We start from the raw sequence: 17,346 nt of genomic DNA on the forward strand, positions 1-17,346 counted from the left end.
AAACCTGCACTGCTGCTGAGCTTTCTGCTTTTGCAACGCTTTGGGCATTTCATGTCTCTGTTTAGGGGAAGAGAAAGAAAGGCTGTCTCTAATCCATGAGAAAGAGGAGAAATGTACCTTGCCCACATGAATGCTAGACCCCTCCTTCAGAATTTGCTGTAACAAGACTGAATTTCTTTTTCAGCTATGTTCAGTTGTGAGATGGATTGCATATCCATAACCTTGCATTCTCTTTGTTGTGCAGTGGAATTTCCACTGATGTAATGGTAATGTTACACATTAATTGCTGTTTCTGGATTAAACATAATCATCATCACATAAATCTACTGAAGACATAGGCTTCCCAGGGAAAAAAAAAAATCTCTAAATAGTAAATTACTACCTATTTTTATCATTTGCTCTGTATGATAGTCTATGCATTCAGCCTTACCAAATGAAGGACAAATTTATCATTAAGTCAATGCTATTGAAACTTTAGGGTTTTCTTCATATCTTTTCCTTTCTTTCCCCAGGGCATTTTTCTCAACTGCAACATTCATATTTCACCTGCTGATGCTCTCCTCCCTCCAGTGCTAATGTCAGTGGCACTAAAAAAAGTTATTTGGGGGGTTTTATGTATTCTTTTCGTGTGCCATGGGAAGGTTTAGGTGAAAGACGAATAGTTCAAATCTAGAGTCTCCCTCTAAAAGTTCAAGGAATTTAAAACCTGCATACTCTGTCTGAAGACACTTAAAGAAAAGTTTTGTTTGTTGCAATGGCAAACCTTTATTTCTTTTTCCACCTAAAAGAAAGTTTAATTTCTACAGAAGCCATACAGACTGATTTGGCCCGCACGCCAGCCTCTTGACAGAAGGTGAAGAGGCTGGGGAGGGTCATCTGCCTTCTGCACTGGCCAGGAAAGAACTGTCTGCACCTCTCTGCAAATGGTAGCTTCTCTGCTCCATAAGATCCCACTTACCTGCAGCACGAGAAAGATGTGGTGCTTAGGGACATGGTTTAGTGGTGAGCTTGGCAGCGTTAGGTTTATAGTTGAACTTGATGATCTTAAAGGTCTTTTCCAACCTAAATGAATCTGTGATTCCGTGAAGAAAACATTCTCGATCACGTCACATACCAGAGGGATGCAGACTGCAGTGGACTTCCATGGCCTACCACTTCAGAACCAAATCTGTATCATTGAGAGCATAATTTTTGGACTCTAGTAAGGCAACTCCGTTAGAGGAATTCTTCACAGCTTTCCTGAACAGTTTTTTGTTTATTTTTTTAAAGATACAAGTCTTTCAGATAATACTGTACCTGGGAAGAAACAATTTGTGTAATACCACTACTTCAGTTAATTATATTGGAAACAAAATTGATCCATTTTGTTTAAATACGTACTATAATACATTCATGACATTACATAATTATATAATATACTTATAACATGATAATGTATATTAACAAACAGGCGAGTAAGATACATAATGAAAGTATATCATGTATAAAGGATTTAGAAATGCCTATAACGTGCAATATATAATTAGAGTTTAGAAAGAGACCTCATAAAGATATTGAGACACAGAAGCACAGTGATATGTGAGCAGTGGTCTAGAAGTCAGAAACCTGCTGAGACTGATAGTGTTTCCCTGCTGTGGGCAGCTACAACTGAATCAGTGTTGGGAGAGTCCTATGAGGTCTCAATGCAAAGTCTGTCAAGACTCATCTCCACCAGGTTTGATTTACTTCTATATAAATGTCATAAACATCTAGACATTGTGCATGGTGAACTCTTGGGAATCATTTCTCTCTTTCTTAATCTTGTGTCAATTTAAAAAGAAAGAAAAAAACCCCCATATTTGCATTTATTTGCATACACAAAGCAGGTGTTCTACACTGCATCAATTTTCTACAGATTTACTAGCTCCAAATCAACCTCAAAAGGGTTGGGAGATTATGATTTGCCTTCTAATAAGGTTTTATGGCCTGAAGGCTTTGTCATATACGTAAGGTTTGCCAAGTTTTTTCTTCTACAGCTCAAAGATCCTGGCAGTTAATAGAACAGCCAAATCAGCTGACACAGAAAATCCCAGTAGGTGAGAGACTTAACTATTTTAAGCAAATAATTTAATTCTTAATCTACATCAGTAAGAATATAAATTCTGAAATTTAGCAAGGAAACCACTCTAAGAATCTGGAGGAATTCCCCATGGTTTGCTACTGAACAGTTTTTGATTTATTCTTGGAAAGATTTAAGTCTTTTGAAACCTTAAGAGCAAGCAAAATCAATTATCAGGGTTTCAATTTTCTCCAGGCAATTTCAACTGCTTCAGGTTGCCCAAGAGACAGACTCTCCATCAATACTTTATGTTATGTGCTATTTGAAGAATTCAGCAAAGTGGAGAAGAGCTTCACTTGAAAATTCATGTATAAGGTAAAAGAATCCCTCAGGTGAGGCATGCAGTCACATCTGAATGCATTTCTGCAGTTTGGAAACAACTCCTTTCCAATATATACAGGTAATGTATTGAGAAAAAGAGTAGTGGTATTAGCTGTTTCCAGTTACTGTTGTACTGCAGTGAAGTTAGTGCTGATTTACATCATTATAAGCTAACATGTATTCTAGTATGAAACTTCAAAAGAGTACTGAGTCCTGAAACTGTCTAGTTTTTATCTAATTTAATTTTAAAATTATGCCCCTGTAGCTAGAAACGACCTTCTATCAACAGACCACGGGAACAGAGTTGGGCCAAGTCAAGCTTGGACATTTTGTGAGCCTTCCAGGGGAAATCTCTGGGCCCAATTCAGATGTGATCACACTGTAAGTCGTATATCGGGCATCATTTGGAAGTCTTTTAAATGCCAGCGGTACCTTGGTCAAAGGTGAGTTGTAGAGAAGAAATTATCCATTCTAGTAGGATAATTTAAACTGACTTGCTTTGTATGAGGTAGCTTTTTGTCTTTCCTTCCTTTTTGTAGCCCCTTTGCTAGTAATGTTCATTTACATTTGTTTCAATATCAATACGCAACTTTTCTGTTTTTAGTTTGCTGCAAGAGCTGGCTTGTAAAAATTAGAAATGGAAAAGACTTGTTAAACACTCAGTCCTGCAGCTGCTCTGCATGTGGAATTATCATTGATTTCCCAAGCAGCACCTGCTGGTGAGCAGCATAGAGAATAAAGCAAATTAGAAATTGAAGGCTAGTTCTCTCAGCTGTGCATGGGTAGTAAAGCATCTCATAATCGTAGCCAAACATCTTCCTCTGGAAAGAAGAAGGTCCAAATTCTGCTGACAGTCATAAATAAGCTGAGGAGGGTGGGGGACTGAGCAACACTGAGGTTGTGACTAACCTGTCTAAGACAACAGGAAGACAGAATAAGAACTGACACAATGAGAAAGACACAGACTGAGATAACACTTAAACAGCACTTGGAAATGAGGGGAACATTCCTGCTGAAAGACAAAGACATGTAGAAAGAAGCGGGGAAAATAACAGAGACAGTGATAGTGAAATAAGTCTTAGTGAGGATCTTATTTTATAGGATAATGGTGCCTGATGAAACGTTAGTTCCAAAGGAACCATGCAGCAACCTGCAGACCTGGCAGCATTACTTTGTGATGTCTAAACCCTCTGCTGATGTAAACACCAATGACCTATTTTAAGACATGTGGAAAGAGAATCACTAGATGAAAACTCAAAAGGGTGCAAAACGTATATTGACATTAAGAGATCAAAACTGTGAAAAGGTGTTAATAGGATTTTTTATAAGGGTTTTCTAACTGATTATGTTCTTCTTAAAGAAGAAAATAAAACCCAAGAGATGAAGGGATGAATAGAGAAAAGATCAGGTGAGAGTGACTTCCATATTTTACTAAGCTGAAAGAAAAATACAAAAGGTGACACCAATTTGTTAAAATATAGCAAATCTTCATTTTCTGTACATAAAAAGCCTATGCAAGTTGTTTTTGTTGTGAAAGGCCAGTTGGTCTCTAATTTAGAGCTTGGACTTGAATATGGAGCATATGGATAGATACATGCATAATATTTAGTCTTAGGTATCTTCAGATGTGTCTTTAAAACTCTACTACTATTAACATGAATTTTATAAGTGCTTTTCTTCTAATGGCACTCCAAAATGGGATTAGATCACACTGCTTCACAATAGTGTCAGAGCAATTATGTAATTTGGAGACTCCCAAACCAGTTGGAGTATAGGGAATTGCTGAATCTGAGAAAAATCAACTTTTTAGCTCCCTCCTCATCTTGGAATGAGAGAACAATTCTAGTTCACTTGCATACTCTGAAATCATAATCCAATCTGTAGTATTGTCTGTATTCTTGTCTCATTATGAGATACATCACTAGCTACTGTTTACCTTACTAATTTTTATTCTTTAGCTATTAGTTCCGGTTTTTTGAGCCCAAAATGTATTGTATCACAAATCATGTTTATCTGTGGTTAAAATATTTAAATCAAAGTTTTAGAATTAAGGATGTAGGAACAAATTTCTGTGGCAGTGATTTCCAGATTTCATTTCATGTAGTAGCTTGCATGCAAGGATCTATCTGTTAAGCAAGTTCAACATCAAGCAGTAATGAACTGCAAAAACCCACATTGTACTCATTGTTTGAAAGGATAAACTGAACCATAAAGTGCTACATGTTAATACACAATAAATAATGCCTTGCCCAAGGTCATGCAGATGGGAACAAGATGTGCTCAGATTCTTTTCTACTTTAATTGTGGCGTGGTTTATACATGAGGACCAGAGTTGCATGCTTAGAGTGAAGGGGAGGTTCACCTCACAAAAATGTTCAGTGTATTTAAGTGCTCTAAAGTATCTTCACTTTCTGCAAAGGGTTTACTGGTTTGTGAAATTCATAGGACCTGTCTAGTCAGCTTGAATAAAGATGGTCTAAAAAGCACAATGCTTTGCACAACGGAGGGTTAAGTTACGTAAATTATAGGACTGGAATCTTCCCTATACAAAGGAACTGTACTTCACATGACCATGGAAAACTGAAATTCTGATTTTCATTAAATTCATAAGACAACTGTGAGATCTCTGACCTGTTTCTAAGGTTGTGACCACAACAACCCACATGGAACAATGTAAATAAAATCCCAGGGCTGTCATATTGTTATTCTAATAACTAAAATATTAGCTTCTCTCAGTTTGTTTTCATTTTTTCTCATAATTTGGTCTCCCACCTTCCTTCCCTGTCTGGCAAGATGGTCAGTGGATAAGTCCCCCTGAGTAACTTTTGTGTTGCACGCTTGTACTCTCCTGGCACAGCAGGTTCCTGCTCTCTGGTTACACCTCCAAGCTCTTTAGTGTTAGCTTCTGTGCCATAATATTTTCTCACTAAAAATTCAGCTGGCGGAGCAGACAAGAAGTATAGTCTTTAGTCCTATTCTTTCTTGCTTATTTGCCAGTCACAAAAGAAAAGCTACTGGAGGGCTCACTGAAGAGTATGTCCCCAGAAACCTCCTATGTGCCAACCAACAGCAAATGAGAAGATACATTTCCTTTAAGTCTGACTTGCTGTCTTCTTTTTCTTTTTATGTCACCAAATAATGATTGACTAGCTGGATGCTTCAATCAATTTCAAAATGCTGTTCTGTCATCCTCTTCCTTCCTACACTGTCAGGTGTTGAGGATACCCTCGGGTCATCAATCTTCCAGGAAACCTTGAGCAAGAGCTGAAGAAGAGAGAAATGCATCACTTCAGCATGATCATCCATCTCGGGCAACAAACGCTGAGGAATAATGAACTCAGTAACTGCTGGCACAAGCAGGTATTAGTTGGCAACTTGTCTTTCTAAAGGCAAGTACGAAAACCCCCTAATAACAATGGTTGCATTAGTGGTAATCTGAATTGATTGGGTTATTAAATGTTATATACATCTATTTCTTCACTGGTTTAGGAGAACAACCAGAAAGAGAAAAGTGTAGTGTCTATAACCCTAAGATGTGACATACATGAAAGTGAAGAACCCAGCATGTGTCTACTTAGGTTTCCTTAAAAAGTAACATACAATTTCCTCACAATGAAAGAGACTGGCAGAAGCCACTGCCCAAAAGCAGTTCGGAGCTTTTCATTTTTGTGGGAGAGGAAAAAAATAATAAGAAAATGTTATTCAATCAGATGTAGCAGAAAACATCTAACTTAGTTTTCCATCTACCTTCCTTTCCTTTTCAGTAGTTAATCTGCTACGAGAGTCATGCCTGTTACCAGGCCACCCGCTACCAGGGTAATGAAAAAAAAATTCCCACAAATTAAGAAAGAAGACATTTTCAGGTTATTTCACCTTCTACTGAGGTTAAAAAGTCATCAGAAAGTCCCACTAAATAATTATTAGAATTATTATAACAGTAACAATAAGCTAATGCCAGAGGAAAATATGGATCAAAAAATGCCCTAATCCATCCCTGGCCTAAACACCACACTAAGAATATACTCAAATAGGTGGGCATACTTGAATTAAATTAATAAGGAGCTCAGACAGGCTCCTGGTCATCACAGTGATTGTGAATCCTGACTCAATGCAATCAGAAATCATCATAACATGAAGTGTTGAAGTAATGGAGGACGGTTGATGTCTGCACCTACAGTGCCATGCTCAGCCAATGCTTTAACTTGGCCAAACAGAGACTTCAGCAACACCACTCCAGCATCTTAAGAAGGACTCGGAAGACATAAGCATGATTTACACCACTGTGGAGTACTCTGGCTAAGCAAGAAGTAGTCCTATTAAAATGAATACTGTGTTCAGGGCATCTTTAGGCCTACTGACACTGGTGGAGTGACTCAGGGGAAATAGAAATAACTGCCTCAGATAGGATAGGATAGGATACACAACACAGTTTCAGCATAAAGTATTGCCTGCACTCCAGAAGTAAGCCAAGTGTATGGCTACACTGGGTAAAGACATCAGTCAAGCCTTGATTTTTGACTTGGACACCACTGGTTTAGTTCTGACATTACCTAGGTCAGAACTAGACCCAAAGTATCACTGATCTTAGTTTTGGTGATGTAGCTTATCTGGAAAAATGACAGGTGAAACATAATATTCATTCCTGTTAATCTTCACAATTCATAAATTAAGAACACTGTCTTTTGAAAGCTAACCATAAAACATGGGGTATGGACTTGGCTGAACTTGACTTAGGCACCAAGTCTTTTCTTGGTTTACCTCATCTTCAAAGTTATGAGGATACTATTCAAGGCAATGAGGCTATGTACAGCAAAAGGCAGAGAAATCTGAAGGAGAGGTAAGGAAGTTAAGTATTCTCCCTTTCTTCCTCAGGCCAAAGTACTAACCTAGAGTTCAACTTCGGAATTTAGAAGTGCTCTGCTTCACTGGTTTCTGTAAAGCCAACCTCCCCTTTTAAACACAGCCCTTGGTAACAGAGCCAGAGGGAAAACCATGACCAAACCCAGGTCCTCTAATAGAGGACCTAATTGCTTGTGATATTTACTTGTAAAATGAACCATGTCAAGAAGACTCCTGGACTAGAGGAACCAGACTAAAGAGTCCCTTTGCATAGTAACCTTTTTTTTGTGTGACGGCATTGAGGAATTGCCAGGATGTACCTCTTGCAGTAGGTAAAGGCCCTGCTCCATAAGCATCTATCGCTATTCACTCTGACTACATTTAATTTAGGTAAAATGTATACAATAAATCAAATTAAAAGGCTGCTCTTTTAAGGACTTTAATCAATAACAAAGGCAGGGCTTTAGCTACACCTAGTGGACGAGCTCAGAGTACTGCAGCCTTCCTGCAGCCACCCGGATAAAGTGGTTTTATCTGTCACGTTAAATGACTCCTGCTCTGTTTCAATATAAACACTGTGAACTGAAACTAAGCACCTCCAGGTAAGTATCAACAATTTAAACAGCTCCTTTCAAAAATCTGTGTGATTATCTCTGCACTGCTGTCTTTCACGTAAAGTGCTTGGTTAAAAGGTTGGGCAAGACGACCCAATCCCAAAAGGTTAGAGCTAAGAAGGTGTAAAAGAAGTCACAGGATAGGACAGAGGGCTGCCCTGCAGCAGGTCCCTATATGTGAAGCCTGGGACGGAGCACGACACTGGTCAGAGGTTGCTGTTGTCCTTATAGGGCAAAGTCACACACAAGGTGACTTGTGACAGAGCAGCTGTCGCCCTCCCCTACCATCCTAGGGCATGGCTGCAACAAACCTTCGCACTGGCTGACTGTGCATCCCAAAGCAAACACACACACCAGCTCAACACGCTTTCAAGAGCTTATTTACACTCTGATTAAACTGAAGTGTGGGCAAAAGAAAGCACAGGGCCTGTGGTGCTTCCTGGCCACCATAAAGAAACCTGCCAGATGAGGCTGAGGCACTGTATTACAGGGGATTTTAAAAGAAAGAAGGAGGTTTTTAGAAGCAGGACTGAGACAGGCCTCAAGTTCATGTTTTGGGTACAATGATTTCCATCTTGTGGGCTGATTAGGAAAGTGAGTGCTCCCTGCTGGTCTTCCAGAAGCAAGTACACGGATCCTGTGTCCATGCTCAAGAGAAGAGTAGCCAGCACACAGGACTGCAGGCTTCATCCATCAGCAGCTTTGCTCACTCACCACTGTCAGAGCAAATCCAGGTTTAAATTGTAAATAATGGTCTGTGAAGAAAGTTGTCACACTTTCTTGAATTTTCTGCTTCTCCAGCATACAATGTTGTGCCCCATGAGACACGACAAGCAAAACCAAGCTGTCCCCATCCCTCCACAGAGGGGCTCCTCTTTATAGTTCGTGGGTTAGGGCTGGCTGGTTTTCAGACATATCCCCTGCAACCTTCTTAGTGATGATAATAATTAATTCCTTTTGTGCCTACTACTTAGAAAGTCTTTACATTCACCTCCATATCTGTGTTCATACCTTGCAATTCATCCCGCCGGCTCTTGGGCAAAAGTGCACCCACCTCTTATCATCTTACTGGGAGGAGCACCTGCTAAATATTTAGCCTTTGAGCTTAAGAAATGCTGTGTACTCACACTAGTAACTTGTAGGAGCTTGACAGTTCTGAAAGTTTTTTTTTATTTTACTTTTTTGCTGATAAAATACAGAACACGTTGCCAAATGAAAATGCCAATAGATAAAGATAACAAAATGGCCCACTGAAAGAAAAAGTTGAGAAGAGTGGTCCGCAGTTTACAAAACCTGATAAGCTGAAAAATATTTTCTTTATTTTTAATATGGCAAAAATGTGCCTTTCAAAATCTGTTTCAGGCTTGCGATCAAATTGTCCCTCTGTAAATTTTTAAGAAGGGGAAGGGCACAGCAGATGGAGAGGGACTGCAATACCTGAACCATCTCTATTAAAAACCTGGTGTTGCAAATTTTTTTTTTAAATGAGGCAAAGAGAACAACGGAGAACCGATCATAACAGCGGCTCATCTGTTCAGTCATTTGATGTATCTCATTATCGTTGCAGTTACTGAGCCTCAGGTTTATCTTGTGTGTGAGCACAATAGTGGCACCGTATTGAAATGTGTAAATATATTTTCAGAAAATATGTAAAACACCTCCTCTGTACTGACAAAATGATGCACTTAGAATACATGAAACCCAGAGAAAATGCTGCTGCCTTGGGTTCCAAATTCCTTTGATTCTTCATTTTATCACACATGCAGTTATATGACAAATATAGTTATATGACAAATACATTTACCTGACCATTTAAGAAATACTTTGTCTTTATCACTTAAACAGCTCCTGTCAATGTTGCTTAGTCCTTGTTCACATTGCTATCCCTATGAGAGATGATACAGAAATAGCTCAGGTGAAGGTTGGTGTGTGTAGCCCAGATCTGTGACAGCAGCATGTCTTATTCCTGCCTGCAGCAGCCCCGCAGTGTGTATATTTCAGAGGATATGAAGGCTTCAAAAAGGATAGCTGTAGGATCAGGGACAAGAACTACTTTCTGTGACTTCATTTCCCTCCTCTTCATGCCTATGCCCACCTCAATTTCGCTGAGATTACTAATACGATGGGGTATTGCTCCTTTGGGTACCAGCTCCCACATTAAGCCCTGCTGTGCTGAACAGCCGGGACGGAATGGAATCAGAGGAGAGGAGGAACAGAGCAGCTTCTACAGCAAGACATTGACGCAGAAGCCACCTATGCCCTGAATAAGTATCACGTTGTGGCTCCACAGACACATGCCATAGCCTTTGGCCCAACACCGGTGATCCATGCGGCTTTGCATCCAACTTCTCTGGAGTGTGGCAAACACCTCCTGGAGGGGGGGGGGGTAGTAAGTAAAAAAAGAAAGTAAGTAAAAACAAAAAAAGCAAGTAAGCAAAAAGAAAGAAAGTAAAGTAAAGTAAAGTAAAGTAAAGTAAAGTAAAGTAAAAAAAAAAGTAAAAAAAGCAATTAAGTAAAAAGAAAGTAAAGTAAAAAAAGGAAGTTAAAAAAGCAAGTAAAAAACAGCAAGTAAGATTTTAAAAAAAAAAGAAAAGCAAATGAGTAAAAACCAGCAAGTAAGTAAAAGAAAGAGAGTAAAAATAAGAAAGTAAGTAAAGAAAAGGAAGTAAGTAAAAACCAACCAACCAAACAAGGGAGTAAAAAAAGAAAGTAAAAAAAAAAAAAAAAACCAAACAAGAAAGAAATAAACGGAACTCTGCAAATCCAGATGTTGGAATTTTCCAATCTCCCTAGCAAGACAAGATAAGCAGGGGATAATCCTGTTTATATAACTTTTTTTTTTTTTAAATAACCTGAGACAAGCAGGCATCTTTTCAGCTCATATTTATTTGCTGCTCCTCTAAGCCCACGCCGAGACAGGCGGGGAGGACCCGCACCCCCTGCTCCGTGCGGGCTCCCGAGGCGGCTCGGGCGGAGCTGAGGGCACCGCAGGGCTGAGGCGACCACAGGGCCACTGCCGAGCGTGCCCCGGCCGTGCCGCATCCCGCGGCGGGGCGGGAGCTCCGAGGCTCGGGGGCGGCTCTTCGCCACCGCCGCTCCCCTCGCCCTCCCTCCATCCCTCCCATCCCCCCCGGCGCCCAGCAGGGAGCGCGGGTGCCCACACGGGGGCGCCGTGTCGCCGCCCTGCCCAGCCGCAGCGCCCCCCGCTCCAGGCGTGCGGAGCCCCGGCGGGGAGAGGGGCAGCTGCCCCGCTCCAGCGCCCGCCCGTGGGTTCGTTATTCCCGGGGAAACAGGCGGAGGATTGCGTTAATCGGCACCTAATTTTCTGCCGAGCGCGTCTTGCGTGGCTTAGGGCTGATCTCCCGTCCAAATAAAGCAGCGCGTCTATTTCTGGCCGCGGCTTAGAGAGGAGCAGATCGCGTGTACCCAAGTTCTTGAAAAACAGCCAGAGTCCAGAGGTCAAGTTTCCTGTGCCGAAAGCGACTTTAATGGGACGCGTAGATGGCAACGTCCTTCGTGAGGATCTGGCAGTAGATGGAAAACTGTGTCACAGAATCATGGAATCACCAGGTTGGAAAAGACCTCTTGGATCATCGAGTCCAACCATTCCTATCTGCCACTAAACCATGTCCCTGAGCACTTCATCCACCTGTCTTTTAAACACCTCCAGGGATGGTGACTCCACCCCCTCCCCGGGCAGCCTCTGCCAGTGCATGATGACCCTTGCTGTGAAAAACTTTTTCCTGATACCCAGTCTGATCTGTCACTGTGCATTTTTCACTAATCGCTGTGTTCAAATAATCAATTCCCGCAGCGTATTTCTAAAGAGCTTGAAGGCCTGTTACCGCTTCAACCAGTGGGAGTGTTGTCGAGGGGTTCACGTCAGGAAGATGAGGGCCAGGCCCCCGATATTGCTTGATGGATGATATTATGAACAAGAAAATACATTGTTGGGGTATCCACTAGGGTCTGATGCTTCATCAGAAATTAAGGGGACAAGGTAGGCAACAGGATTGCTTTGCAAATTTCCCATGGGTCTGCTTTTAAGAAATTGTAAAACTCCTTGATGATGCCTTGCCCAAAGCCAGTGCTTTCAGTAGCTGCTGTTGATCAGAGGCAGCAGCTCTCAGGAGTTTTGTAAGGAGTCATATGCAAATAGACTCTACCAGCATGCCCGTGAAACTGCCTATTCTTGGAAAAGCTTATATGGAAGGATTTAATGTTGACAGACTTAAGTAGTGATGTCTCAGCTGTGAAGAATCTGTTTTTTAAACAACTTTATGAAGCAAAAGTGCTTATCATTAAAGCGAGAGAACTCCCTTTTGTTTTAGGAGATCGTGGAGGCTTTAAACATCTATGCAATTTGGTATGCACAAAATTTGATGGTCTGTTTTATAAGTTGTTGGTTAGAATCAGAAAAATCCCCCTCCTAAACTCCAGCAGAGGAGGGCAATGCAATGTGTGCAAACCAAACAGCCTTAAAAAAGAATTTATGTAGTGGTAAGTTGGGCGATGGCTCTTAAAACTGCAGCTGTATTCCTCTAAACACTCTTTTACACTATTGGTGAGTTGATAAGTTATGATTCACTGCCATTTGATGTTAAATTTACTGTCACAAAACATTAGCAATCACTAGCTGAAACCAGGTTGTTTTCTTTAAATTCTTAGGTGCTGAGAGCTGTCTAAGAACAGGCTGTTAGAGCCTGCAGAGAGTTTTGTTGTCAGGTTTTCCCATAAGTATACAATCCCTACTTTCCACTTGTGCTAATACTTTAATACTATTATTTATTTGCATTCATAAAACATATTAGTTGCTTCATGTCTCTTAAGACAAAAAAGGGCCAAGTATCACTTTTCTCACCACCTGGGGTAATTTTAGCAATAGTAATCAGTTTAATTTCCCATCTCGATTCAAAGAAACTATTTACACTCCCTTTATGTGGCAATATCCTCCTCTGTTGACGTGCCCAGGTTTAAAATTTAACTACATCCACCATGCTGCTTTCCTTGCCAATAAATTAAGAAGACGTGGCTGAAAAAGTAAGCAAAAAGAAAGCGTGGTGGTATCACTCTTGTATCAAACTTGGGAAGCATGGCTAAGCAGAATTACATGTATTATTAGGATCCTGATCCCACAGTCCTCACCGAAATAGTAACTTGTGCAGGAGCTTTGCCAAAGGCCGAGTGGGGGCAGAAGGCTGCAACAGTTGGCACTAAAGGAGCAAGATGTCAATTGCCTTATAATAATGGGCATTTTCCCCAATAGTATTTAAAGTAGACCTGTATGAACTTGTCTCAGTAGCTTTAGTTGGTAGCACTTTCCGAGACAGAGGGGTGAGAGATGTCCCATGACGGAATAGTTTAAGGATATATGCCCTTTCTCCTAAGTCACTGCAAATGAAACATGGATCAGTTCGATGGAGGTTTGGATTGATGCAGCAATCCCCTGTGTTAATGAGGAGAGACAGGACGACACCCACCACCCTCCCTTCCCAAGTTACAAATAACTTGCATGTTAAGTGCTTGGTCTTGCTACATAGCTCTTCCAGGCGAGATAATAAATATACAAAAGAACAAAGTCTACTATATAAATGAAAGCAGATTTATAAAATTACAAGTTTAATAGATAAATATAATAAATACTTTATGCATCATAATTCTGGACAACTACATTTAAAGCAAGTATGTTGGCAAGTCACAAAAAAAGTTGCACCTTGGCAACTTTATTTTTCATAAAACCACACTGACAGGCATATTACAATGTTACGTATGAGGCTTTATGCTGTAAGTATGTTCAAATCCCGCTCACCTACCGAGTTCACCATGACATATATATGGGTGTAGTGTACCTTCTATTTTGGAATGTCTTTTTGCACACCAACACGGTTGTACAGATAGATGTCCTACTTACCAGGGACAGTGGGAAAGAGTTTTGAAGAAAAATACTGGTAAATGACTTCTAGAAAAACTAAAGCATTTCTTAACTTTTTATTGACATTGGCAAATTAAAATAGAATAAATTAACAATATTTTCTCAAAAAAATGTTTTGTACAAAAATACTGTCAAAATTTCCTGAAAAGCTTTCAACACAGTAGTATCTTTTCATGTACTGAATAAACTATATTAGCACAGTGTCAAAATGTTGAAGACAGAAACAAAATTTAAAAAAAAAAAGAAAAAAGTGAAATGTTTGCCACTAGTCAACATTCCATCCACACCATATTATTGTCTGTACATATGGGGGAGGGGGAATGGGTAGCAGACTTTTTAAGTAACAGTATTACTTTTCCTGATCTGGAAAGGTTTGGCCCACATTTGTTAAGCTTCCAGTTTAGCGTATTAAAAAAAAAAAAAAGAAAAAAAAGAAAAGAAAGAAAAAATTAGTCTGCACTGCAATGCATAGTTAAAAATTAAGCAAGATGGCAGCATTTGTGCAGTAGTATCTGCCCTTCAAAGTTCATGCAACCAACTAATGCAATTTTTTTTTTCCCCTGTTCACTCAGAATTTGAATGCAGTTCAAGTCACTGGAAATCATCGTTTACAAAATCCACAAGATTAAGCAATTTGCCAAGATTAATATCTAACAGTTCAGCACTGTGGGAATGATGGGCGCGTTACTGAGAGGAAACTGAGAGAGCCAGGAGGGGACGAGGAAGGTGACCAAAATAAAGAGGCAGAGTAGTTCCCTAGAAATTATTATTACTATGGGAGGGGACGTGAATGTCGAAGCTACAAAAAAAGTAGCAGCGATTTAAGGGGTTAAAAACCAAAAAAAAAAAACCAAACCAAAAATTTATACAAGCGCATAGTTGACTCTCGCTTTCCAGATTCTCACCTTTTCAAGCCCTGAAAAGTGAGACACCGTGTCTAGGGGAATGTTTTCATTCGCACCGATAGAAAGTCCTTTGTTTGTTTTAAATGAATCAGCAGCTCACCCTGCTGGGCTGCTGTTTGCAAACGAAGTCTGTCATGAAGTCAAACTCGTTCTGTCCCAACCACAGCTCGGGAAGCTCCTTGATGCGATCCAGCCCCATTTCGATGACTAAGGACATGAGGACCTCCTCGTCGATGAAGTCAGTGTCTATGACATTGGGCGGCAGCATCGCCGCGGGGACGTGGGGGACGGCGGGCGGCAAACCGCTGCCCCCGCCGCCGTGCTTGGGGTTGCAGTCCCTGAAATGCTGCTGCTGGCTGCTGCCGTTCAGCTGGTGGCTGCCGGGGTGCAAATCCGGCATGTAGTGGCTGTGGGGGTAGGGGTGGTGGCTGAAGTACTGGTTGTTGAGCTTCTGGAGCTGCATGCTGGCGCTCAGCTGCCCCGCCGGGCTGGCGACGGGGGAGGGCATGAACTGGGAGCCGCTGAAGCGGGCGGGGGGCGGCATGCTGCCCGCGGGGTGCCCCGCGCTCACGCCGCCCGGCCCCATGCCGTGCCTCACCCCGCCGCTCGCGTTCATATTCCCGGCTCCGTAATGTATATGGTCGCCCATCAGGGCGCTGAAGGCGTGCTGCTGCTGCTGCTGCTGCTGCGCCTGCTGCTGCTGCTGCTGGTGGTGGTGGTGGGGGGTGGTGGGAAACTGCCCCATGCCCATCCGATGCGCGGGGTGGTGGTGGAGCCCGCCGGAGCCGTCGGGGAATCGCCCGTGGTTCATGGCCATCATGTGCTCTGCCATCTCCCACCTGGAAAGTTAGCGCGTCAATATATTAGGAATAAAACACATCCTCGGACATCCAGCCGCTCTCTGCAGCTGCCTCGCCCTGGGAGAAACGATTTCGCCGGACCCGCCGTCCTCTCTTTCACGGGAGGAAAGAAAAAAAAAAATAAAAAAAAAAAGATCTCCTACCGCGGCTCCACCGTGGAGTACAAAGGGAAAAATAAAAGAGGAGCCTGCGATACGAAAATCCCAGTGCCCTCCGCTAATCCGGCGAGCAACACGCCTTCCCACTCCAAGTTGTGCATACCTATCAGCGGAAAGTGTTGCATACGGCAACAGCCGCCTCCTCCGGCACGTTCGAAACGCGCCCGAACCCCCCGGGTTCGCCGGGGAAGGCAGCGGGTTTCCACGGCGCTGTCGCTAACTTGCGGGGTACGAGCAAAGAATTGGCAAGTCCCACCTAGCCGCTGTCAGCAACTTTTGGAATTAACTCCCAATTCTTTTGGCAAAAAAAAAAAAAAAATTAGAAAAAAATACAATAAGGCACAGAATAAGGAGGTACAGCCAAGCAGCCGAGAAACACCTTTCCTCGTGTGTTTTTAGAGTCCCATTTTTGCTGTTGCACACAAAAGGGACACCCGGCACCAGCTACGAGAACCGCCGCACTCACCTCCCGGCTCCTTTTTTCTTGTGCTTCAAAGGTGGCGGTGAAATCAGTCAGTAAAAGTCACCCAGCATAGAGAGGGCTTCCCCGTCTCTCTCTCTCCTCGGCGCGTACGTGACGGTGCTGTGATCGCTGCCGCAGCCCCGGAGCTGTTTTTCACTCCTCTGCGAGGCTCATCGGCACTTGCCAACAATGAGCTGTGTTTCTTACCCAGCTTTGGCCACAGCTAATATAGGATTTCAGAAGGGAGGAGCAAAACCCTTACAGGCAACCAGAAGTAAAACCTGGAGCAAGCAAGGGGAAGAAAAAAAAAAAAGGAAAAAAAAAAAAAAAGGAAAGAGAGAAAAAGGCCACCCCAGCGCGCACACGCACAGGGGCACACGCGCGCTGGGAGACACGCGGGAAGGGGCCGCGCGGAGCTGGAAGGCAGCCGAGCATCCCGCTCCCCGCCGGCCGGGCCAGGCGCGTGCCCGGGGGCCGCTTGCGCCCCGCTCCGCGGGAACAAAGCGGGGCTGCGCGTCCCCCGCCGCCGCGCTCGGCACCGCCGGGCTCCGTGTCGCCCGTGTCGCTGCGGGCACGCGTGGCGCTCGCTGCCCGCCCCGTAGCTGCAGGTGCCCGGCGTGGGGCCTCCGCACCCGCGTGGGAGCCCTCGGCGGCGGCCCCTTGCCCGGAGCCGACATCCACCTTTTTCCACAGACACGGGCGTAAAGGGGGGGCGGAGGGGGATGCCGGCAAACACACTTTCTTAACCCTCCTTCCCACTCCTTGTGTTTGCCCCACGGCCGCAGCGAGTGTGCCCACTCGGTCGTGCTCTTGGCCGGTTTGGTGGGCTTTATTAGCCCGATTTATGATGGTTGTCTTGGAATGGCAAAGCAAAACAGAACATGAAGAGCAAGGGTGGGTAGGTGCTTTGCGAAGGTGATGGGCACCTATGGCTGCCCACCAGCCCGGCAGCCCACGCGTGGGCACCAGCCCCACCATACCCCTCCTCTGAGCCCGGTGCTCGGTTCTCTTGCTGCAGATCCCCCAGCTCCTCTCTGAAGGGCAGTGTGCTGAAGTAGCAGGGAGAGGCTTACTGCAGGGAAGCGCTGGATGGTGGCCTGTTTTAAATTCTGCTTTTATCCTGGCCCAAAGGCACGCCGAGAAGGCAGCGGTAGGC

At 43.2% G+C, this 17,346-nt stretch overlaps 1 protein-coding gene across 1 annotated transcript; it reads right to left on the reverse strand.

Annotated features, from left to right (window-relative positions):
- Positions 1-13,469: 13,469 nt before the first annotated feature.
- CITED2 (Cbp/p300 interacting transactivator with Glu/Asp rich carboxy-terminal domain 2) lies at positions 13,470-16,388 on the reverse strand. The gene is made up of 2 exons (XM_054063153.1): positions 16,194-16,388; positions 13,470-15,548 (listed from the first exon to the last, which is right to left on the reverse strand). The coding sequence occupies exon 2, from the start codon at positions 15,539-15,541 to the stop codon at positions 14,798-14,800; it is 744 nt and encodes a 247-aa protein (XP_053919128.1). The 5' UTR covers positions 15,542-15,548; positions 16,194-16,388; the 3' UTR covers positions 13,470-14,797.
- Between the last annotated feature and the right edge of the window lie 958 nt (positions 16,389-17,346).

The sequence above is a fragment of the Cuculus canorus genome, chromosome 3, assembly GCF_017976375.1.
Source record: "Cuculus canorus isolate bCucCan1 chromosome 3, bCucCan1.pri, whole genome shotgun sequence".
In the NCBI taxonomy this organism is placed as follows: Eukaryota; Metazoa; Chordata; class Aves; order Cuculiformes; family Cuculidae; genus Cuculus; species Cuculus canorus.

Excerpts from the sequence above, each read along its gene's own strand:
- CITED2 (XM_054063153.1), bottom strand. The coding sequence starts at position 15,541 with ATGGCAGAGCACATGATGGCCATGAACCACGGGCGATTCCCCGACGGC.